The 23,432-nt window shown below is 37.4% G+C and overlaps 1 protein-coding gene across 3 annotated transcripts in view; it reads right to left on the bottom strand.

Annotated features, from left to right (window-relative positions):
- Nucleotides 1-12,777: 12,777 nt before the first annotated feature.
- The window catches only part of CNTN1 (contactin 1), a 341,918-nt gene continuing 331,263 nt past the window's right edge, over nucleotides 12,778-23,432 (bottom strand). For all 3 annotated transcript variants that reach the window (XM_034645472.1, XM_034645473.1, XM_019805131.2), the window contains one exon: nucleotides 12,778-14,837. In XM_034645472.1, coding sequence (XP_034501363.1) covers nucleotides 14,761-14,837 — 77 coding nt within the window. In that variant the 3' untranslated portion in view covers nucleotides 12,778-14,760. The remainder of the gene's footprint in view (nucleotides 14,838-23,432) is intronic.

Raw genomic sequence — 23,432 nt, 5'->3', positions numbered from 1 at the left:
AGTAAGATAATACAGTAAAGCCCTGCCTTCATGTTAAGGTACATGGCCCCCTCAGGAAAAAAGGCATTTACCAGCTTCTCTAGGAAGATGAAGAATTTTCATCATCTGGTAGATTTCAGGAAGCTTCATTAAAAACAGCTGGGGTGCACCTGGGTGGTTCAGTCAGTTAAGCATTTGACTCTAAATTTTGGCTCAGGTCATGATCTCAGGGTCCTGAGACTGAGCCCTGCTCCCTCCCACACTGGGCTTGGAGCCTGATTAAGATTCCCCCTTCCCCTCTGCCCCTCCCCCCCTTATGTGCGTGCTCTCACTTAAACAAACAGAAAAACATAAAAGACCTGGAACATGCCCTTGTCCTCTTCTTTTTTGCTCCTTTAACTGTTCTACTGCCTGGAACGCTCTTAGACCTAGAAATGAAGGACCACACCTTAGGGATAGCAGACTGATGAACTGGAAGGGGCCCTAAATTCTTGAAGACTTTGTGGAACAAAAATTAGCAAACCAGCCCTCCTCTGCTAACCTCCAGACTTTTCAGGAGAAGGAATATATTCTATATTTAAGCCAGTGATATCTGTGGCTAGAGCTAAACTTATTTTGAGAAACTGAACTGGAAAATCCTAAGTTAGAAAACTGAGGAACTTGTTAGGCTTTAGCAAAGCAGCTAATTAAACCGCCTCCTGTAGCATTTTATATAAAATGATTTCTAAGCTTTATGTTACTGAGTAGGAAAATGTCAGAATGAAGCGAAGTGTTGGCCACTTCTTGGGTTTTTCAGGGGATATATACAAGAAAGAGACAAACCTTATTCTGAGCTGTTGTAGGTGAAAACAGAGAGGAAAGAGCATATGTCCTTGCTTAGATATTCGTTCAGCCTGTGGCCAGAAACTCACAAGAGATGAAGGTCAGATAATCCTGTTACTCATCTTGAAAATTGCAAGAACAAAATTATTTGACTCATGAAGATTTCAGTAAGCAAAAGCAAAGAGATGAGAACAGTGGTGGTAAGGCCTAAAAACAGAAATTAGGAACCGCAGAACAGATGTACTGCGTACAGGAAATGCACTTTAAATATAAAGATGTAAATTGGTAAAAATAAATGAATAAAATGATTCTAGAAGGTATACTATGCAAACACTAATCAAGAAAACTAAGGTGGCTGTATTAAGTATGAGACAACTTATACTTTAAACAAGAAATATTCCCAGAGATGTTGAAGGATATTTTATAAAACTAAAAGGATCAAGTTGTCAAGAATATATAACGATCCTAATTGTATGCACCCAATAACCGAGCTTCAAAATATACAAACAAAAACTGTCAGAATTGAAAGAAGTATCTAAATTCATAATTATAATCAAATACTTCAATGTTTCTCTCTCAGTAAATCATAGAGCAAGAAAGAATATTGGTAAGAAGGTAGAAGACCAGAACAAGACTATCAACCAACTTGTTCTGTGACATTATGGAGCATGCTGTACTGAAATAGCAGAATACACATTTACGTCAAGCGCACATGAAATATTCACCAAGATGGACGATATGCTAGATTGTCAAATAAGTCTCAATGAATTTAAGGGGGCTGAAATCAACAGAGACCACCGAAATAATAAATTAACACCAATTTTAAAAAGATACTTAAAAACTCTTTACAAATTTGGAAATTGAACATTTTTAAATAACTCATGGTTCAAAAAAAATCACAAGTTAAGAATGTTTAATCTAAATGACAGTGAAAGTATTTTCTTTTTTTACATTTCTTGAAATGCGGCTGTTGTCTTACTTTGTATGTTGTTTTGGAGAAGCCTGATGCTAGTCTAATTCTCTTCTCTTTGTAGGTTAATTCCTCAAGAGGAAGTGATGAGGATTGTTTTCTTCACCTATAAAGTTTAATATTTTTTTACCAGATTATGTCTTGGAGTTGGTCATTCCTAGTCCATTTTCTGGACACGCTGTATGTTTTTAATGTAAAGACCAAGATTTTCTTTTATTTCTGAAAACTTTGTGTTATAGCTTTACATATTAATTCTATTATATTGTTTTAATTTTCTTCTACAGAGACACCAGTTGTATGTATGTTGACTATTCTTTGTTTTCCATTTTAACCACTTCTCTGACATGACTTTTCTTCTGATGCCTTTTATTTTTTTCTTCATCTCATTTGCATGCTCTCAGTTATTTTTCAGCTTTCCTTCAATTACCTTTACTTATTCATAATTTTTAGTAGACTCTGTTCTACCTTCACCCATATTGTAATTTATTCTTCATCTATGATATGATTTTTGCCATTTTATTCTATTTCTTTGCTAAGTTCAATCAATTCTCACTTCATTTCTTCCTGGGTTTTTCCCCCCTCGATATCTCCTCTTAATGTCTGTATTCTGCTTCAGGGTACTTTTTTTATCCTTAAGTAGCTGTCTGAAGATAAAGTATTAAGTTTGGAGTGTTCTCTTACCATTTTCTCCAGTTCCATGATTTTTGGGGGGGCAGGGTAAAGTTTCAACAGAAGTATTTTGATGTATATTTTTTAATTATTTAAAGTGGTTTTATGTGTATGTGACTTGCTTTTTCCTATTCTTGTTTATTTTATGGATAGTGTTCTTAGTTTGAAAGGACCTTTTGCTATCATCCCAGCACTTATTAGTTGTGGGGTTTTTTGTTTGTTTTTAAGATTTTATTTATTTATTTAGAAAGAGAACATCCATGCAAACACACACATGCGTGCACAAGTTGGAGGAAAGACAGAGGGAGAGGAAGAGAAAGAACCTCAAGCTGATACTGTGCCAAGTGTAGATCCCTGGGTGGGGCTTGATCTCAGGACCCTGAGATTATGACCTGACCCGAAATCAAGAGTCAGATGTCAACTGACTGAGCCACTCAGGTGCCCTGACAGTTGTGTGGTTTTTTTTGTTTTGTTTTGTTTTTTTTAACGGAGGGCATGGTGTCTTTTTCTCCTTCATTTCTATAAGATCCCTAATTTTTCTCTCATGTCATAGCTTCATCTCTCAGGACTACTAGACTTTTCTATGTATCTGATTCTACCCCAGAAACTATGCTGCCACTCTAGTCATACACATATTCCAGCCTCTATCCTATAGCCAGTCCTGTGAACCACCAACTTCTGACCTTTCTTGATTATTTTGACATTTAATGTTGGCCTTCTACGAGGGAGGTAACTTTGTCCTTGCTTCATCTAAGTCCTTTAATTTCTTCTATCCTTTTTAATGGAGTCTCTAAGCCACCCCTTCTCCATTGTCCTCTTTGCAGAATAGCAACAGAAAGAGGATCACAAATCTTCCATGTCAGTTACAATAGGAGATAAATCATCAGTGGTAGCAGGTGATAGGAGTGCATTTTCAGACTGATAGTATATAGGAAATTTCCAGATTTATAATCCACCTACTTAATGTTTAATGTAGATCATAAATGGAATTGTTCCATTAAGTAGATACTTGATGAAGGGTAAAGTTTTGTATTTTTTTTTAAAGATTTTATTCATTTATTCGATAGAGATAGAGACAGCCAGCGAGAGAGGGAACACAAGCAGGGGTAGTGGGAGAGGAAGAAGCAGGCTCACAGCAGAGGAGCCTGATGTGGGGCTCGATCCCAGAATGCTGGGATCACGCCCTGAGCGTGAAGGCAGACGCTTAACCGCTGTGCCACCCAGGCGCCCCTAAAGTTTTGTATTTTATTTCTTGTATGTTCAGGAGAACTAGGAAAGAAAGTGGGAATAAAATAGTCCTGGAGGCTGATTACTTGGGGAAATTTAGGTTGCAAATATACTGATTCAGGGGAGAAATAAATGTTAATAAACGACTTTTGCAAAACCACATCTCTGGGAAACATATTTTCAAAACAGTTTAAAAGCTTACCAAATAATTTATAGTATGGTATAACATTTTGAAAGTTTTTTTATTCCAAATAGTAACATCAACTGTTAACTGTATTAGACCCAAATTGCTTCTGGTGATTTATTTATTGGGACCATCACTCCAAGAAGAGAAGCATAAATTGAAGCACAGATGGTTTTTGTAGTAGACCAAATAATGGTCCCCAAAGATATCGGATCTTAATATCTGTGATCCAAATTTACATTTGTAAATGTTAATTTATATGGCGAAGACTTTACACATGTGATTAAGGATTTTGAGATGGGGAAATTATCCTGGATTATCAGAGTGGGGCCCCAATACAATTAAATGTGTTCTTATAAGATGGAGGTAGAAAGAGATTTGACTACACACAGAAGAGGAAAGGTGATGTACCCACTGGAGGCAGAGACTGAAATGATATGGACACAAGCCAAAGACTACAATCAGCTCCCAAACTGGAAAGGCAAGGAACCTCTGTCTTAGTGCCACCGGAGAGAGGACAGCTGTGGCAGTGCTGTGATTTCAGTTCACTGGTACTGGTTTAGGACTTCTGGCCTCCAGAACTTGAGAGAATAAATTACTGTTTTTTTAATCCACCAAGTTTGTGGTGATTGGTTATAGCAGCCACAGGAAACTAACATAGTTATCAAAGGGAATGGCAGTGTTTTCTAAAGCAGTATCAGTTTTGCCACCTGAGAGATTATGCACTGGAAATCACCTAATGCACTATTATGTTACATGTGGTCTACAATTGTTCATTTCCTGGATACCACAGGTTGTGGGAGAAGATAACCAGAAATTCACTATGAAAACTCAAGTTAAGTCTCTATGTGTCTTCATATCTGTTCTAAATCTTTTGATTCAACTTCTCAGAGATAATGACTAAAAATCCAACCAAATCAAACAAAATCTTGTACATTCTTTAAATAATTAATGAGAAAATATATTTTAATGGCTTTAAAAGGGTCTGCATTCCAATATTCAAGTGTGGCACTAGGTGTCCTTCGGCTCATGAGAAGTGTATGGTTTCTGTTACTCACCTCTCCACTTTCCTCTGATTTTATGGGTCTACTTCCTCAGCCAGAAGGGTCTAATCTCGCATCTTTTAAAATTTCCTTTATAAATAGTAATTGCAGAATTGTCAGTGGTTCCGTTTTTTTTTAAAGTGGCTATATATTTAAATCACATATTTGTAATTATAGAAACCTCATAGGAACTCTCCAGAACCCTAAATTCTTTATAAGTATTATCAGAAGACTTGGGTAAATAAAAGCAATCCCAGGAATGATTGACAAATGACATTTTCCATAGCAGATTCTAAAGAATGAGCAAAAGGGATCAGCTACTCAGGAGCCCAACCCGAAGGACAGCCTGATGTAGAAGCAGCTGGACCAGGCTGGAGGTCAGGAGCTTCCTTTTGCTATTTTGGGGACAGAAGTGTGAAGCCACTCTGAGTTTGGGTTTGTCCATCCACACGGCATTTTAAGCCTCTCCAGCATGGCCACCCAAACCAAGCTTTCCTGAGTGCCTGGCAACAGACCGTGTTATGGGAAGAAAAGGACATCTAACCAAGTTGCTTCTGCTTGTCTTGAAGAATCATCCCCGGTACAAATATTGTTAGATTAACTGGAAGTTTAAAAAAAAAAAAAAGTGTGAGGGAAGAGAAAGGAAGAAAAAAGACAAAACAAGAAACCCAAACAGATTCTTAGTTAGAAACTATTTTAGGGCCTTGGAAAGGTCGCATTCTTTTTTTGATCATTAATGAACTGAGATTTTTGTACAGTTCCGCAGCAGCCTTGAGGTACAATTTCTCTGGCTGAGGAGTCCTTGATTATGCTAAATAAACAGAAAAATACATTAATTGTAAAGTCCTGGAGACAGGTTTTTTCCTTGGGGGTGGCAATAAGAAAGACCAGAATGATGTTTTTTCAAAGACTGAGATAATAAAAACAGTATTACAAAAATAGTGTGTATTTTTCTTCCATTCTGCAGCTGAAGCCCAGAAGTAGCTTGTTTGTAATTAGGACTTAGCACCCAGACTGTAGGATCAAGCACATATTTAGGGTGAGACAGAAATACTCTTGTTATGATACATGTGAGATCCAACTGAATAATTAAAGGGAGAAATAACATATTTCTCTTTTTGTTTAATATTACCGTTGCTGACGTTTAGGATGCAGATTGGACGAAGTTTCTTCATCTGCATGATTTAATGATACAGAGCGGGTGAGCTAGTGAATATTTGTGCTTTCTTACTACAGTGAGTAAGGCTTAAACCCATAGGACTCATGTAGTCAACTCAACATCACTAGATCTGAAACTCAAATTTATGGTTTAAGACTCCTAGTAAATTATTTTTTTCACAGAGCTACCGTATTTCCCAAGATGTTTCAAATGGTAAAATCCTTCCCAAACTGAATTGCTTAGAATACCCCATTTCGTGCCAGATTAGCCATTTCTAAAATATACATTCCATAACAGAATTATTTAAAGAAAAAAAAAATAGGCATTTCTACTCAAATCAGAGAAAGTCATGAATATGCAGAATCCATAGTGTCTCATATGCCAAAATGCCAATCGATAAATCTTTTTTGAGAGCTGGTTTGTCTCAGCAGGGTAAACGATCTCTCTGGAGATTGAAACTGTTTATTTTAGGAATCTGCCTCTTTACTGTGCTGAGTACTTTAATTCCACAGGAGGATAGCTAAATTGAATAGAATAGAACTGCATCTATAATATTTACGAATGCCACAAACAAAATGTTTAAATATTTAAATTTTGCTTTATATTCTTCATCGGACCCCTTTTAATCATTTCATTCTTTCTTCTGTGTGACAGCCACTTTGGACTGTTTATTACCTAGTGCCTTCTAATACTTTCAAAGGTTTCCTTTCATGACTACAAATGCTTTATGTATGACCATTTCCTAACCCCTTAACTTCAACTAAAGAGGATTGTCTTTCCATTTCTTCAAAGCTGTAAGCTTCTCAGCTTATTTTGCGTGAGGGTGTAAAAAAAATTTGGTGTACTATTCTTTACACATAATATTTGCATTTAACTCTTGCCTCTCAAGTCTTAATTCACTGTTTCTCAACCTGAGCCTGTTCAAAGAAACTGCTTCTTACAAATTCTGAGACTTCTCAAGGACAGTTCAAAACATTTGATCATTTGCTGATTTTCTTTGGATGATATCTTAAAAAATAACGTAAGCATATTCTGATCTTCTGAATGACCCCTGAAGAGCTTAATATTTCCTGTCATTTTAGTCCTGGAGGTCGTATTTACAGTTGTATTGGTACCAAGTAGCACCACATTATTTTCTCTGGCTAATAAGAAATAAGCAGATGTGCAATCGCTGGTAAATGATGAGTGTGCCCTAATGTCAGCACCACTTACAAAAGGGTTCACAGCAATTAGGACTGAGCCGCGATAGGAGAGTTCAGTCATCTGGTACAGGGCTGCAAGTGGCAAATGAATTTTGGTAAAACAACATCCAAGATCATATTAAATCACTTATTAATTTCAATATTGCTAGCCTTGCAGCTCTGTCTAATTTCAAGCTTGCTTTAGTATGAGTTAGAAGGACAAGAAATGTATAACTAATTTTATGTTGTATGTATTTAGGTAACATTTTAATAATAATTATAGTCACCCTGGATCACTTGTGAATGGTTGATTTGTTTGGTTTCAGCTGTGCTTTCCTCGAGTTTAAGGGACACAAGACCAAAAGATATAATAATATAAAAATCTAAAATCTGTCAGACAGATGGTCCTTTTGGCAATGCTCAAATCACATGGTACCAGCAGTTGTCTTCCCAGTATTTGACTCTGGAAATGGCAAATATGTAAGCAGTTAATCAATTGGGCTGTGTTTTTTGAGCGTGGCAGATTGAGGAGGGGAATGTTAATTTATCCCATTAAAAATATCTATGTGACCATGTTCTCAAAAGGTGTCTGAGGTCTCATTATTTAAAAACCACAAAAAAATTAAAGAAATTTTGAGCAATCTGATTTATTTCTGCTTCCTTAAGCGAGTCATTTTAGCCCTTATGAGGATATTTCAGACTTTTACTGTATTTCAGGCTATCATGCATTAAGCTGTCCTCCTTCAGATATTTTATTATTTGTTTTCTAGTCATGGGTATGAGCAATATAAGCATAATATAATTGCTATTATTATGAAAATCCAGTGTAAATACTAAAAACACAACCATTTCTGAAACCGTTTGAAACCACCGGTTAACTTCTAAGAAAAACAGCTAAACCTGAAACCAGTAAATGCTACTTAACTTTTTTCATTTCTTCTACTCACCAAATCCAATCAGCTCCTGAGTTCTCTTAATTGGTCAACTAAATGCCGTTAAAGTCTGTCCCCTTTCTTCATTTTTCTCCACCACAGGAAAATTTCGGGCCACCATGCTCTCTCACCCGGGTTTTTTCTGTGCGCCTTTGCGGACTCCCTCACGCGAGAACTAGACAGCGGAAGGATGAAGGCGAAGTGGGGCGGAGCCAGCTTGCCGGAAAGTCCGAACTGACACAATCTCTCCAGCTGAGCGCCGGCTCTCCAGCACGTGAGAAAGCGCGGTGCACACCGGCAAAGCCGTGTACCCGACCCGCTGCCCACCCAGACGTGTGAGCAATTACTGTTTATTGCTACAGGCTACTGAAGCGTTGTGGTTGTATTTACGCAGCATTCCAGTAGCAATAAATTCCGTAGTTCACGTAAATGGTACGGGTGTCCTTAGTACTTGATTGCGGCATGCCCCCTCCCATTGATGAATTGGAATGATGGCCTATGTGGATAAACTTTCCCAGTGAAGTTCTGAAATCCCTTGGAAGTGTGTACCGAGATATACACATCATTCTTTTTAGAAATAATGAGAACAAGTATAGGTAAGACCGCTTGACAATGGTGACCCTTCACCCTCATCACTGGGAATGGTATACATGTAAAATGTAGTAAAAGGAAGATCAGGGCCGACGGGCCTTTTCTCCTATTGTTTTACACTCTGATGCAGCGCTCAGTTCAGCTACATCAGCTCCACCTGATCAGGAAGGAACTAACTTCGAGCTGACTGTGCGCGAAACTCTGCTGGCTGTAAACGGAGAGCTGAGCGGTCCAGAACGAGGAGTCTTAGAAACCCTCAGTGCTCAACCGCGTGTATCTATTGAAAAGTAATGGCGGGAGGGGAGACGAGATTTGTTGGGGGTTTATTAAATGTCAGGCATTGTAACTCTATTATCTTTTTAAATTTGTATAAATTATATAGAACTTTAAGAGGAAGAAGTGGCGTGGAGAACGTTTTTACCAGCCCAGCACTCTCCTGCTTGTAGCACCTGATGGCCCTTCCTCACGGCACATGGTCCTGGTGCCCCACTTGTGTCACAGTGTATTTGCCACCTTCTAGTGACCGGAAGGGTGGACAGGAGGCCCACGATGGCAAAATACACCAAACTCCCGGCGATAGTCTGAGTCTTTAATGAGATCTGGAAATGTCAGAAAGAGTCTCTGTGCCTTTCGGACCACTGGCTGGAGGCTGTGGACGGACGGCACCCAGGATTCCTGCCCCGAGATTGGCCGGCCTGAGAACGCAGCGTATGCAGGAGATGCAGAATCAGCAGATGGAGGGTGTTCCCTGGCAACATGATTTAAGGCCTTAAAGCAAGTCCATCTTGTAGGTCCCATTATCTGAAACAATAAATTCCTTTTTTTCCCTTCCATTTGAGCTGAGTATCTATCACTTGTAATTGAAAGAATTATAAATGACTGAGGAGTGTTATCCTCATTTTATGGAAAAGGAAACTTTGCCTCCAAATGCCACATTACTTGTCCAGGGTCTCACAAGTAGTAACAGAGTTAGAATATGATCACAAGTCTATCCAATGCCCACGATCCTTTCATAGCTGCATTATTTTAAAGTTCTAAAAAGTGTCCATACAGTAAAACTTATTTGCCGTAGAATTTTATCAGTTTTGACAAATGTATAGATTTGGGTCCCTCCCACTATTTCCATCACCTCTAAGAGTTCCCTCATGCTGTTCCTACAACATCAGACTCTCTCCCTGCTCTTAATGCCTGGCAATGACTGACCTGTTCTCTGTCTCTAGAGTTTCACTTTTCCCAGAATGTCATATAGATGGAATCACACAGCCTTTTGAATCTGGCTTCTTTTCACTTAACACAATGCATTTAAGGTTAATCTACTTTGTTGTATGTTATCAACATAAATGTTTTCTGAAAGCATGCTTACAGCAGCATTTCAATCACACCCTCATCAGTATTAATGAAGCACATACAGGTTTTAAAAGCAGAAAGGAGAAGAATACAGGGTTGAACAATGCTCTCCTAAGATTTATATCCACCTGAAATCTGTGACCGTGATCTTATTTGGAAATAAGGACTTTGCAGATATCATCAAGCTCAGATGAGGCCACGCTGGATTAGGGTGGGGTGCTAATCCAATGGCTGGCATCCTTGTAAGAAGAAAGAAATCTGGACACAAAGACGTATAAGGAGAATGCCATTGACAATGGAAGCAGAGATGGCGAGATGCCGCTGTAAGCGAGGGAATACCCAGGATCACCCGCAAGCACAAGGAGGGGAGACACAGAACAGATTCTCACTCGGAACCAACCGCGCTGGCACCTTGGTTTCAGACTTCCAGCGTCCAGAACTGTGAGAGAATAGATTTCTGTTGTTTGAAGCCTCTCAATCGTGGTCATTTGTTATGACAGCCCTAGGAAACTATTATAACTAAACTAATGAGGTATTCAGCACTACTTTCAAGGCAGCTTCTACCCAAACAAAGGGGCCTGACTGAGGCGATAGGGAAAGTGAAGACCAAGCTCCTTCACCTCACAATTTTGCCTTAGGATGAGCTTGACAATTCTACAACCAAATTGGTAATAGCATCATAGACACTGTTATATGTTACCCCACGTAACAAATTTATTACTAGTAACTAAAAAGTGAAACCCGTTTTTAAGATATTATAATCATGTCCTCCCATCAGCTAATTTTAAAGTCAACTTACCCCAAATCACTGTGTTTCTATTCTGAAAAAAAAAGTTCAAGTGGGGGGGGACACCTTTCAACAGTCTTTATTAACAACCTTCAGAAGATTATAGACTCAGGAAATTAAGTATTAAAATTTAATTAAGTCACCAAGTAACACACACACAAAAAAGAAAAGAGTAAAGGAAATCCACATTCTTTTAGAGAAGAAATCTTCTGAAGTACATTTCAGTCTGCTGCTTGGATTTTAGATATAAATAATTTGGGATATTTTTATTAGACTAAAAGTGTATAACATTTTGATACATAAGATATGTAACTAAAAGATAAGAAATTCGGTCATCAGTAAATTAGCATTTTAGGCCAAGATATTGGCCATTTCTTGGCCAATAAGCCAAGAAAATGAATTTTTTCCCTTAAGAGATCCTTTAAGTATGTATACATGATGTTGATCTTGTTGTTTCAGTTAAAAATGTCAGTTAATGTAGCTTGTAGTAATCATAGAAATCTTTGATTCTCAAATCTGGCTCCCTACCAGACACTCCTGAACAACCTAAAAAGATACAGATTCCTGTTCCTCACTTTCCAGGTTCTGATTTGATAAGTCTGGACTGGGACCCAGAGACTCTATTTTATTTTTTCAAATTCTCCAGGTGATCCTAATGGGCAACCAGGTTTGAGAACCACTAACATGGAATACCCTCTCACAGAAAGCAGCTTTGATCTCCCAAAGCCTGGGGAATTAGAGCTAGGTTCAATCCAAGGTCAAATACCAAAAGCAAAATATTAGAATGGAAGTAATCTAATACTTAAGGTCAAGAAACAGAGGCAGGGTCCAAAAGGGAAACCAGAATCCAGGGTGGAAGCAAGTTTCATGAAACAGGAATGGAGATCGGAATGCCAACGAGAAATCATAATCAGAACATAGACGATCATAAGGCAGAACACAGGGAGCCCTGGGACTCAGGAGTTTGTGCTTAGTCCAAATCAGGATTCAGAGAAGGCTTTACCTGTACCAGACCTGTCTGTAGACTCATGCTTTTATGTAAATTCCTCTATTAGAATACCAGCTCATTCAGGATTGAACTAGCTCCTCCTCTTCCTCCTCCCCATCCTCTCCTTCCTCTTCCCCTTTCTTCTTCTTCTCCTTCTCCTTCCCCGCCTTCTTCCTCTTCTTCTTCTAGCATTTAGCAGCTTGCTTTAGTGTCCAGCATTAGATTGAGTGATATTTATTGAAATCTCCAAAATTGAAGTTACCTACTAGGTAATCTTATTTCAATGAAATAACACCTGTGTGTGCGCACATGCAAGCTCGTGTGTCTCTTTACGTCTGTGTGTATATTTTTTGTAGAACATTTCAAACAATTAACTGTTGCTTAAGAAGTAATATTTATTCTGTACTATTGAACTTATAAAGAAAACCTTCTAAAAATGAATTTTCAACTTCAGGTAAATTGAAAGGACAGTTGCTATTTCTTGGGTAACAGTAAGACATTTATTTCTTTATAATTTGTTTTCATTCATAAAAAGGACAAAGCACAGTCCTATACTACTCCATTGAAAAAATGATAAAAAATAACTAAAAAAATCAATTCAATATTTATCAGTATCAAATAAAACTACTATCACCTTTCCTGAAATACAAAGAAACAACAGATATGTCTATATCTATATAAAGTTTAAGCAAGAATCTTGCGTCTTAAGCAGATGATACATTAGTTAGTTTGACAACAGTTGAAAACTGATGGTCCCAGTCAAATTTGTACAACTGTATGAGGAAATGAAAAGCTCGAGTTATCAGTGTATGAGAGATTTTAATCTACCCTATCTCCGTCACAAATTTAAAATTAAACAACCCACCTCCAAAGTCTGTTTTCTTACCTTTCAGAACCATTTCATGCAAAATCTAGCCAGTTTTGCTCTTTATTGCACTACATTAGAAAATAAAAGGCGAGCATGCATTTGGCAAAAGATTTAGCTGTTGTCGATTATATAAAAATGTCCAACATGGGTCACATTGCAAAAGGAAAACCCCAAAGTGTAACAATGAAAACACAAACATTTGTACAGAAGGCTTACAGAGTATTCGTTTCCCTAAAGTATGAAGAGATTTTGTTTCCTTTTCAAATAATTAAGTATTTTATGAAATCTGGTAATGATTTTAAGACTGTTGACATACTTCCACTGGGAAATCATCCATTTCACTTATTTTTAAAAAGTTTCATTTTATAACAAAGAGTTGAATGTAAACTAATGAAATATTTATTGATATTTTCATAATGAAAGCTCTAAACATTTACACATAGATATATAGTACAAAAATTATACAAATGAAAGAAAAGGGGGGTAAAGTAGTAATAGATCTATTTTGCTTCCTGTAAATATTTTTTTATGAACCTATAAGGTATCCTTTCTAAAAAGATAAACTCTATCTCTAATTAGCTAGCAAGGTTGTGCTAATAAAATAGGATTATACCTCCTGAATCATCAAACATTGCACTATTTTATGAGCCAGCTAATCCTTTATTTCTCCATTTCTTTCACATCCACACTCTACGCATTTCCTTGCACACCATGGAGAATGAAGAAATGTGCATCTTCCTTTTTACAACTTATAAAAACCTACAGCACCAACGCTTGGGAGACACCACTGGACAGACACATTACTTGTCTCCTCCTGGCCTTCCGGTATGCATACTTTCAAAGTACCATTAGCAATATTTTGATTTGGTATTTTTAGCCAGTTTTCAGTATTGCATTAAAGTGGGAAATGAGCTTAAAACTAAATTAAAAAAAATAAGATAGGTATATTGCAGTTTTTCCAACCTACAGGTGATTTCTTGATACCTTCAATAACGAAAGGTTTTACTTAGAAATGAAGCACAAAAACAAAGATACTAGAATATTATTAGATCACGCTGATATTCACTTAACTGTCATTTATTCCTAGCTGTGTAAAGACTGTCACATCTCAATTAAAAAATGGAAGCACTCTACTTTTCAAAATTTATCATCCCACATATGAATAAATACAGCAATAGGATGATACTCTAGATAAGAGCTGTGATTTTTGAGGTTTGAAATTGATGACAAGAAAAGCATAAAATAACTTCAGAATATAATATAAAAGTAAAGAAAAATCTTCATATGGTATGTTAACTTTACTACTAAACAATAAACTTAAAAATATTACTGATTTCGAAAGGCAAATATTTAGAAAATTACTTTCTTCCAAAATAAGAATACTGGTAACAAATTTTAGAATTGGTTTTCAATATTCAGAATCTTTTAACTCATTCAGTAAAATGATTTGTTCATGGAATTTATGTCAAAATGTTTCAGTTATACTCTATCTTTTGTGGAGACAACTCAAAATATCATGAATGATAGGGGCCATTCAAAAATATGTAGGACCCGAAACAGAGAATAGTACAAGAGACTGTATTACTCTTACATTTACCACATACGATCAACATTTCAACCTCTATTATATTTCACAACTTGTTATTAAGTTTAAAGCACCTGTGTATGGTGATTTTTACTTTCACTCTACAGCCTATAGTATTGAATTGAACACTGTAACTTGTCCCATTGGATTAAATCATGCAACTGTCACAGAATCAGGTTAAGTGGTTTATAAGGCATATTGGAACGAGTTAAAAATTATTTTATATCCACTTAAAAGTTTATTCTTTTGGATGACAGTGTTCCTGAATGCCTCAGTCATAACGTGTGTTGTAAATCAGTTGGATAGTTTGTTAAAGTGTGATTTATTTGGCTTCGGGCAGAGCCACAGGAATTGGGAGGAATTGTAGTCATCATAGGGATGAAGGTGTCCTCTGAGCTGGGCTGGGAACAGCAGCTGTCACACCACATTCAGATTGCCAAGTAGACGACGACGCCAAGCGCAGGCAGCAGTAAGCCGAGAAGACTTGGTGATAGGGTCGACACACCTGCAGAGGAAACCAAAAATGTGTGTATTATTTCATTGAGAATGGCACTATTTCTCATTTACCCTGCTCTGGAGAAGGCCAGGGTATGCAGGCCTGAAAAACAAATGGTTCCTTTAAAAAAAAAAATTCTGTGTACTTCAGTGATTTAAAGAAAACAAAAACATTTGATCAAGAATTTCGTGTGTGAGAGCACGTGGCTGTTTCTATAACACGTTCCTATAAATCATTTATGATAAGATCACAAATGTTTGTTTTCTTACCAGAAGATGTTAAGTCAAGAAACATATGTAAGTTAGCAAACAAACAAGTGGGAAAAAAACCATACATATGTAAGCTGTTAAAAAAGTTAGATAAAAAGTTGTACTAAAAATACTAATAACGTTACCTGGGATAAAAATATCATGGGTATACTGGATAGATTTTGCATAATTTCGTATCTCAATGGTTTTAAGACGTTTAGGTGCTTACACACAGTGATTTGAGGACTATATTGCTGATAATAGTAAATAATCTATTCAAATTTTTATCTAAGGAAAAATTGCCCTGAGATATTATGTTACAAATTAAAAATAAATATGATATAATGTACTATGGGCTTATATGGCATCTTGGGCCACTAATTACATCCAGAAGGGATTCTCCTGTGGTCAAGTTAATGGGCGCAGGTCTTGCCCACACTGAATTCGTGAGAAAAGGCTACTAAAAAATGGGATTGAGAAGGCGCACTCTTTCTTTCCACTCCCCACATCTATCAGACTGCCTTTACAGAACACGCTGCTGGAACCAATGCTGAGCTAAAAAATACAATCAACAGCTCGTGAATATAATAGATTTGTGTCAAGTTGTAGAAGTTAATTTGAAACCTTACGACCATATTATCTCCCGTGTTAACAGTGGCCCCAAACAGCCCTTTGGAATATTCCTCTTATATTAGGAAGAGTCAGAGCATTTCTCTTCAATCTCTAGCCAATAAAAGCACATTCACGTTCCCCACCAGCTGGAAGATGATCGTCTCTCTCCGCACGCCGGTATCTCACGAGTGCCCTGCCAGCAGCGTTGAGTGCTGCGCGGAAAACATAAGAGCAGTATTATCAGACACAGATACAGAAATGAGCAGCACGGTGAGGGTGGAAAGTGAAGGCGGAGCCGCAAGGGCAATATAAACAGCCCTCATAGCTGCTGAGAGCACATCATTGCTACTGCTGCGGGGTAACCTTATCCACAGCAACGAGAACACTCAAAGCGACTACGGCAGCTACTGCTTACTGTTCTGTAGCCGTGAGACACACACTCCGCTGGTCTTTTATAGATATGACATCAACACAACAACCTGTGATGGTAGGTCTTACTAGCCTGATTTTATAGATTAGGTAACTCAGATCCAAGTAAAATGACTTGCTCAAAGCCAATGGCCAGTAGAGGGCAGAGCCAGGATTCCATCGCAGATCTGCCAGGCTCCAGAGGCCATACTCGTTCTATCTTTTTGCCGCTATGTGTAGACAGCTTTGGAAAAGGACCAGTTCTAGGAACGCATAGGGACACTCCACACTTCTAAAGGCACAGAAGGAAAATTAATGACATAGGAGAAAGCACAGCACCTAAGTTACTTCAAAAAGAGTCTTTGTATTCACATAGTATTTTTTATTCTATTTTTCTACATAGATATTTCTAAAATAAGCCGTAGCCCACATGTAATTTTATTCTGATAAGGTGACCAATAATAAACCTCAACCACACAGAAACACATTAGTTTTCAATGTTTGACCTAAGTTAAATAATCTGTCCTGAAGACTTTTGTCTGAGAGTGACTGCAGGGTCTGTCTTTGCTCTGTCCTCTGACCACAAATTACATCAGGGACGGATACACGTTCATGTACTTGCCTGAGTATGTGGGTTGGCTCATACGCACTGTGGCTGCAGAAAGAAGTGTAGTCAATTGTGGATGCCATTTTTGAAGTTTTGGTGTTAGTATGAAAACCAAACACAGTTTCATAATTTGTGGCTTCAACATCAGGATATTTGATTTATTTTAAATAAACTCTTCATGTTTATGTGTGTTATATTTAATTTCTCTAATGGCTCAAGCTTATGTAATTGTGGTCTTCATCTTCAATTCTCTTTCACATTCCAAGCACAAATTAGAGACCTGACTGAATTACTATTTAAAGTCATTTTAAATGTGGGATCCTATACTCTTGAAGCATTTTCAATATGTACTGGTTTTATATCTAACAAAATGTATATCATAATACTGCTATCAAGTATAATTTCAGCAATTATAGTGGTATGCAGTAAACATATATTTTTCTCTCACATATTTACTGCATCTCAAACATGAACAAGTCATCAATCTTGTGAATCATTTTTCCCGGTCAGAACAAAGGTAATGTCAATTTAGAGTACTGTATCTTTTTCATTGGATTTTCTTGATTTTTTTTTTAACCTAAACTGCTCTGATTAGTTATTTCCTTCAGGAAGGATTCCTGCTGGAGAGAGTTATATATTGAGAAGGGAAATTCCAATTAAAAGTTAAATAGTGCTTAATAATCTTCACAAGTTTCATGATAAGTAGAGAACCATTCTAGTCAGTTTTTAATACAAATCTCTTTTTATGACACTTAAATTTGGACACCATGGTCCAATCTAAATTGCTACTGCTGATGATGCTGTATGACAGAAGTTTCTTCTTGTGGGGTCAGTTTTTGTGTTCACAACTGTTAATACCGCTAGATTCTGAACAACTTCAGGACAAGGAATATATCCAAATTGTATTTTCAGCTGTGCTGACTAATACCAAGTGCAGTATATAGTGAGTACTTGACCCATAAAGTTATAAATAATTCCTCCCGCTATAAGCCCTGAGCCTTTTCTGATTAAGAGCAGAAGATGGGAGAGATGGCAAAGGGGCAGAACAAGGGGTTTTAAAGAAGAAAGCAAAGGAAACCACTTGACCTGTAGTGGAACCCTTGGTATTCCTTTACATTTTATATTCTCTCTGTTTCATAATTTCTCTAACTTTTAGGGACCTGGGGTAAGGAAGGGGATTACCCATTCCCATTAATTCTTTTCCTCAGGAAATCATTTTTTCCCCCATCAGAGAGATGATATTAGAAACACGCATCAGCGCCTGGGTGTCTCAGTCAGTTAAGCGTCTGCCTTCAGCTCAAGTCATGATCTTCAGGTCCTGGGATCAAGCCCTGCATCCAGCTTCCTGCTCAGCAGGGAAACTGCTTCTCTCTCTCTCAAATAAATAAATAAAATCTTTTTAAAAATATAACAAAAAGGCATTTATCGGGGTGCCTGGCTGGCTCAGTCAAAACAGCATGTGACTCTTGATCTCAGGGTTGTGAATTCGAGCCCCACATTAGGTGTAGAGATGACTTTAAAATATTTTTTTAAAGGCATTTATTTTACTGCTCTGTCCAGAGATCTTCCAAATTGTCTTTCAGTCTTATAATTTGCCCTGGGCTTAGGGAAGATGAGACGGTTGTTTCCCCACTGCCTAAAGGCATGCTTAATATACACTCAGTGTATTAGGTACGTATCAGTAGATGTTTGCTGTTGAAATTTATTGAGTTCAACAGAACTCTTGCTGGGATAGCAGCAAGCTTAGAGAAGTGAAAGTGTATAAGTCTGTCTGGGACTGAGCGTGAAAAACCAGTTCAGATGGAAAAAGAACAAAGCCTCATGTGTTTATTCAGGTTAGTGTGACAAACACAGATAATGCCAACTGTAAGCTGAACTGGAGATACTTCCAAGGTCAAAATGCCGTAACGACCCCTTCAATGAGTGGCTAGTGCTGTGTTGCCAGTGATGCCCAGGACTGCTTTACTTCCCTTCTATTACTGGGAATACTCAATTGCTCAACCACCCTGCCTTCATGATGGCCCCCAACCCTAGTTAATCCCTGCATCTCCTATCTCAGTCTCAGAAACAGCAGATCCAGAACGGATTGCTACCTCCCTGAGAGCCCGTTCTGAATTCTTCAGCAGGAACACAAACCTTATGCAAGAAGCTTCTCTTTGCCACTGGAGCGGTGCCCCACGACTGCTCTGGCTTGTTTCTTGCTGCATCCCGTCCAGTACAGGTAGTCTGACTACCTGTCACACTTTTGTTGGGTTTGTGCTTGGTCTTAGGCCATTTAGGTTTTCACAGAATGAAGAGGCAAACTTCGGTAAGCAGGTCACTGTCCTGGTCAGGGCCATAAGGGTACACTGGGAGTAGTAGTGTGTGGCAGGTAAGAGTAAGGCCTCTGGGGCCAAGCAAAAACAGCGAAGTTCAAATCCTGCCTCTGCCTTCTACTGGCCAGGTAATCTTGAGCATGTTAGTTAATCCCTTAAACCTTAGTTCCTTCAACTCTAAAATGAGGATAATAATATGTCTTATGGCTTTATTGTGAGAATTGAGAAGATGCCTATCAATGGTTCTTATGTATTTTTTAGCAGCATAACCTTTCTTTAGAAGCAATCATATGTGGAAGTTCATTACTGAAGTAGGAAGGAAAGGGATGCTTTATTGAAAATTTCAGCAGCAGTGGTAATTACATAAAGAATGAGCTAAGAAATGTAATAAACCACTATGGCTGGGTCTATGTATGATTAGCATTTCTGACCTTATTTATTTGTACAGTCTGGAAGGAAACTACCAGCCTTTATCTCCTCTATGTTCATGCTGGTACCTGTACTCCCCCAAGCCTGTCACTCCATACAACGTGTGGGGATCTGCTCATCAAAGTTTGAAAACGGCTACCTTATGTAAAGCACTTCAGAAAATGCATGGCTAATAGAAAACTTCTATAAATTGTAGTAATTCATACTCTATTTGATGCTGTTTATTCCTTGCTATAGATATCTCGCACTGTATTTTTTGAAAAGTAGATGAGTGGAAAGCAAAGCAAAACAACACAAAAAGCAGGCGTCCCCTGCATATAACTTATATTTGAGACACATGTCTACTTACTATTCCCCAATCACACACATGTTCTTTTAGAGCACAAATATTCCTAGAACATCCTTCCAGCTATCAAGACTGGCCATGTTGAACTTTCCTGCCATGGTCTAGCTCAAGCGTTATCTCCCCTGTAGCACTGTATTTGGGATTTTTGGTTTCAAGCAACAGGAACCCAACTAAAGAGCCAATGTCATACGACTTTGGAACAATTACAACCAGAGATGTGAACCCCTGTGTCTTCCGTGTTTCTGACTTTCATTTCTTCTTCCTTTGCATATTGTTTCAAATTCTCAGACAGACATCTCCTCAAGATAGACAAGAGCTCCAAGCTCACAGCCATATATTCTCAAGAGCAAATAAGATGACATCTTTTTACCCAAACTCTAGTGAGAAAACTCTCAAGGAAAGATTCTGGTTTGCAGAGTCTGGGTCATACACCCTCTCCCAGACCAATTACTATGGCTGAATTAATGGATTTCTGTGATAGAACTAGCTTGGAACTGGTTCCCATCCCTTAACCAATCACTGTGGCCAGGGAGGCAAGGGGACTTAGAAAACGTCAATGTTCATTCTGATCTTGGGAGGATTAGTACTTTCCCCAGTGAAAGAGCTATGGGGATCAAGAAGTAAAGCAGGAGTTCTGAGAAAAACTGAGAATACACTCCATCTAAAAAGTGCAAATGCACAATGAGTCACCAAAAGCAAAATAGAATAATCCTTATCTCCTGAATTTGTTGACTATGTAAGATTTTGTCAAGACACATGTCACAAGAATAACATTCTGTCCATAACTTTGGAAAACATGTTTTGTGGTAATGGGAAAAGTATGTTTCAGCAATTGCTCACCTAACTTGCCTTCCTCAACTTTTACGTATTTTTCTAATTGCTTGAGGCTAATCAAGATAAGAAAAGCAAGTGATCTATTTAGCTACTGAGGACTTAAGGACCATTTATTTCTGTAATCTAGTCACAGTAATGGAGCTATTTTTATGAGTAATCATTAAAGCCACTCAGGATAGGTGCAGCATTAGACACTGAAAGCCTGGAAGCTACTTTTTTTTTTTTTTTTTGGTGGGGTGGAGTACACAGATATGTATGGTTATATTTACTCTAAGATCTGGAATTCCAGTAGCAGTGATAACTACATGAAGAATGAGCTAAGAAATTTAATACAACACTATTGCTGGGTCTGTGTAAGATCACCATTTCTGACCTTAATTTATTTGTACAGGGAGACCTAGAAGGAGTTTGTCATTTTACAAATTCAATCAATCATAAGGATTTAGTCTGGTTAAGTAGTGGTGAAGAGTTTTGTTTTTGGTTGGCCTAACCAATTGGGAATTCTCCATCTATCTTTTACTAACTATATACCCTTTAGTAAACTAATTATATCTGTTTCTCTATTGGATTATTGAATTAGTTTGGAAAATGATGCTTATTTTTCTTAAATCATGTGGCAGAAATGGGTGAAAACAAAGGTTAAAGGAGGAAGAGCTGTTTCTGAGTTTGATATACGGAAATGTAACTTGAAGTCTGGATGAGTTTTCTTACAAAGATAATTAAAACAAAATTTAAGCAATCCAATTTTCTTGCAGGACTGAACACCTGAGCAATGTGAAGCCATTGAGGCAAAAGCAAATCATTTTAAAATTTGTCTTGAACATTGGGATTTTATGAAAATTTTGGTTTTTGTTGATACATTTCTGGAAATTTCACCCTATCTTTTCTTCTTCCTCTTTCATGATTCCTTTACCCACCACCCTGAGGTTCCTACCCCATTCTTCATCTTGTTTAAACATTATCAATAATGAAAATCTAGAATAAAGCTGAGCTATACAACTGAAAAACTTATAAACCAGGACAGTTTTACTTGCCTGGAGACTGGCATAACATTTGTAATAAAATGCCTACGATTTAGTGAGGTTAATGTTAAAATTTCCTTTAGGCCATATACCAAAATTATTTTTATAAATTGTCTAGTGCTTATTAAAATTACAGGAGGTGGCTTTTTAGAAAGGTAGTTAGTTGGGCTTGCTTCAAATAGGTCTCTGGAGGAAAATATCAAGACATGTTTGAATTTTAAATCAATTATTATAAGCATTAACTACCTGCCTTTGACAAAATGAAGTAATGGATATTTACCCCAGTTGGTTTTAAGAATTTCTGGAAAAGAAAACAAAAGAGAAATCAGAAAATAAAATGAAGCATACTTTTTCCACATTTTTTTCATAATTTGATTTCCTTTAGATATCTACTTTTTTTTATGGTGTCTGTGTCTATCAGCTTACTTATTTTGTTTTTGATAATTTTATTTCTTAATGTCCCTATAATTGGAAAATACTAAGCTATGTGGAGAAGAAGAAAGACAGCCTAAGGCCCACTTCCAGTTCTGTCAATAGCTAGTTGTATAACTACAGGCAAAATAATATTTGGACTCAAGATGTGGCTCTGAGACTGGTGTGATATTTGGCTATTTTACTTGTCAGGGATGTGGATTTTCCTTCTGGAAAATGATAGGGTTCAATGTTATAAGTCATAAGGTTCCTAGTATGGTCATGAGTCTATGATTCTAAGCAAACCATAATATATTTAAGCATAATAAGCATTGAGCCATAAAATTTACAAACATATTTGACATACTTACCCTCATTTATAGTAAACAAAGTTGATATTAGTTTATAAAGACACATTAAAAGTTTGATCATGTAAGTGACAGTGGCTTTGGTGGTTTTTTTCAAACTCATGCAACCCACTAATCTTGCTGCTTCTACTTGTTTGACAATTTTAAACCCATACGCCAAACAAACTATATATATATATTTTTTTGGCAGGGGTACATGGTTTGCTGGCAGCTTATCCTGCCAGTTGTATTCTTTCTTTACTGTTGACTCTGGCCCTTTCCAGGTCAGAATGCTAGATTGCCAGGATGCATTTCCTCTTTGAGAAAAAAACATGCATTTCCAATACAGCGATGACCAATTCTTTGCTGGGAAATGTAAGAGTAACTTCCAACTGCCTATTGATCAACAAAGATATGTTCGAATAACCTAATTTTGATATAATTTTGGGGCAAGAAGAGACTATAACTATGAGGATCTTTTAAATTAGCTTATCTACTTCTTTAGAAATGCAAGGTGATGTTTTCATCAGAGCATGAGACTCTGCATTAGGAAGAATTCTATTGGAGTATATTTGCCCTCAGTGCCCTATTTGAATATATTTGAATATATTTGCCCTCACAAAGTACTTAAGCCCTCAGAGTCTCCATTTCCATAACTGCAAAATAGGAAGTGTAATCCATAACAGGGTGTTTGTGCTAATTAAGTGAAAAAAAAATGCTAAAAATGCATAGTAAAAGTCATCTGATAATTGTAAATTTGAAATATGAAATATAATTTGTTCATTAAAATAATTCTTATTTCATGAATTTTTAAATTTATTTATTTAGAGGGTGGAGGGGCAGAGGGAGAGGGAGAGAGAGAACGTCAAGCAGACTCTGACTCCGTGCTGAGCATGGAACTGGTTGTGGGTTAGATCTCACAACCCTGAGATCATGACCTGAGCCAAAACCAAGAGTCTGTCCCTTAACCGAATGAGCCACCCAGGGGTCTGATGAATTTTTTATGAGAATATGCTGAGCCTGGG

This window comes from Ailuropoda melanoleuca, chromosome 16 (genome assembly GCF_002007445.2).
Source record: "Ailuropoda melanoleuca isolate Jingjing chromosome 16, ASM200744v2, whole genome shotgun sequence".
Lineage (NCBI taxonomy): Eukaryota > Metazoa > Chordata > Mammalia > Carnivora > Ursidae > Ailuropoda > Ailuropoda melanoleuca.
This window is presented reverse-complemented; position numbering and strand designations above follow the sequence as displayed.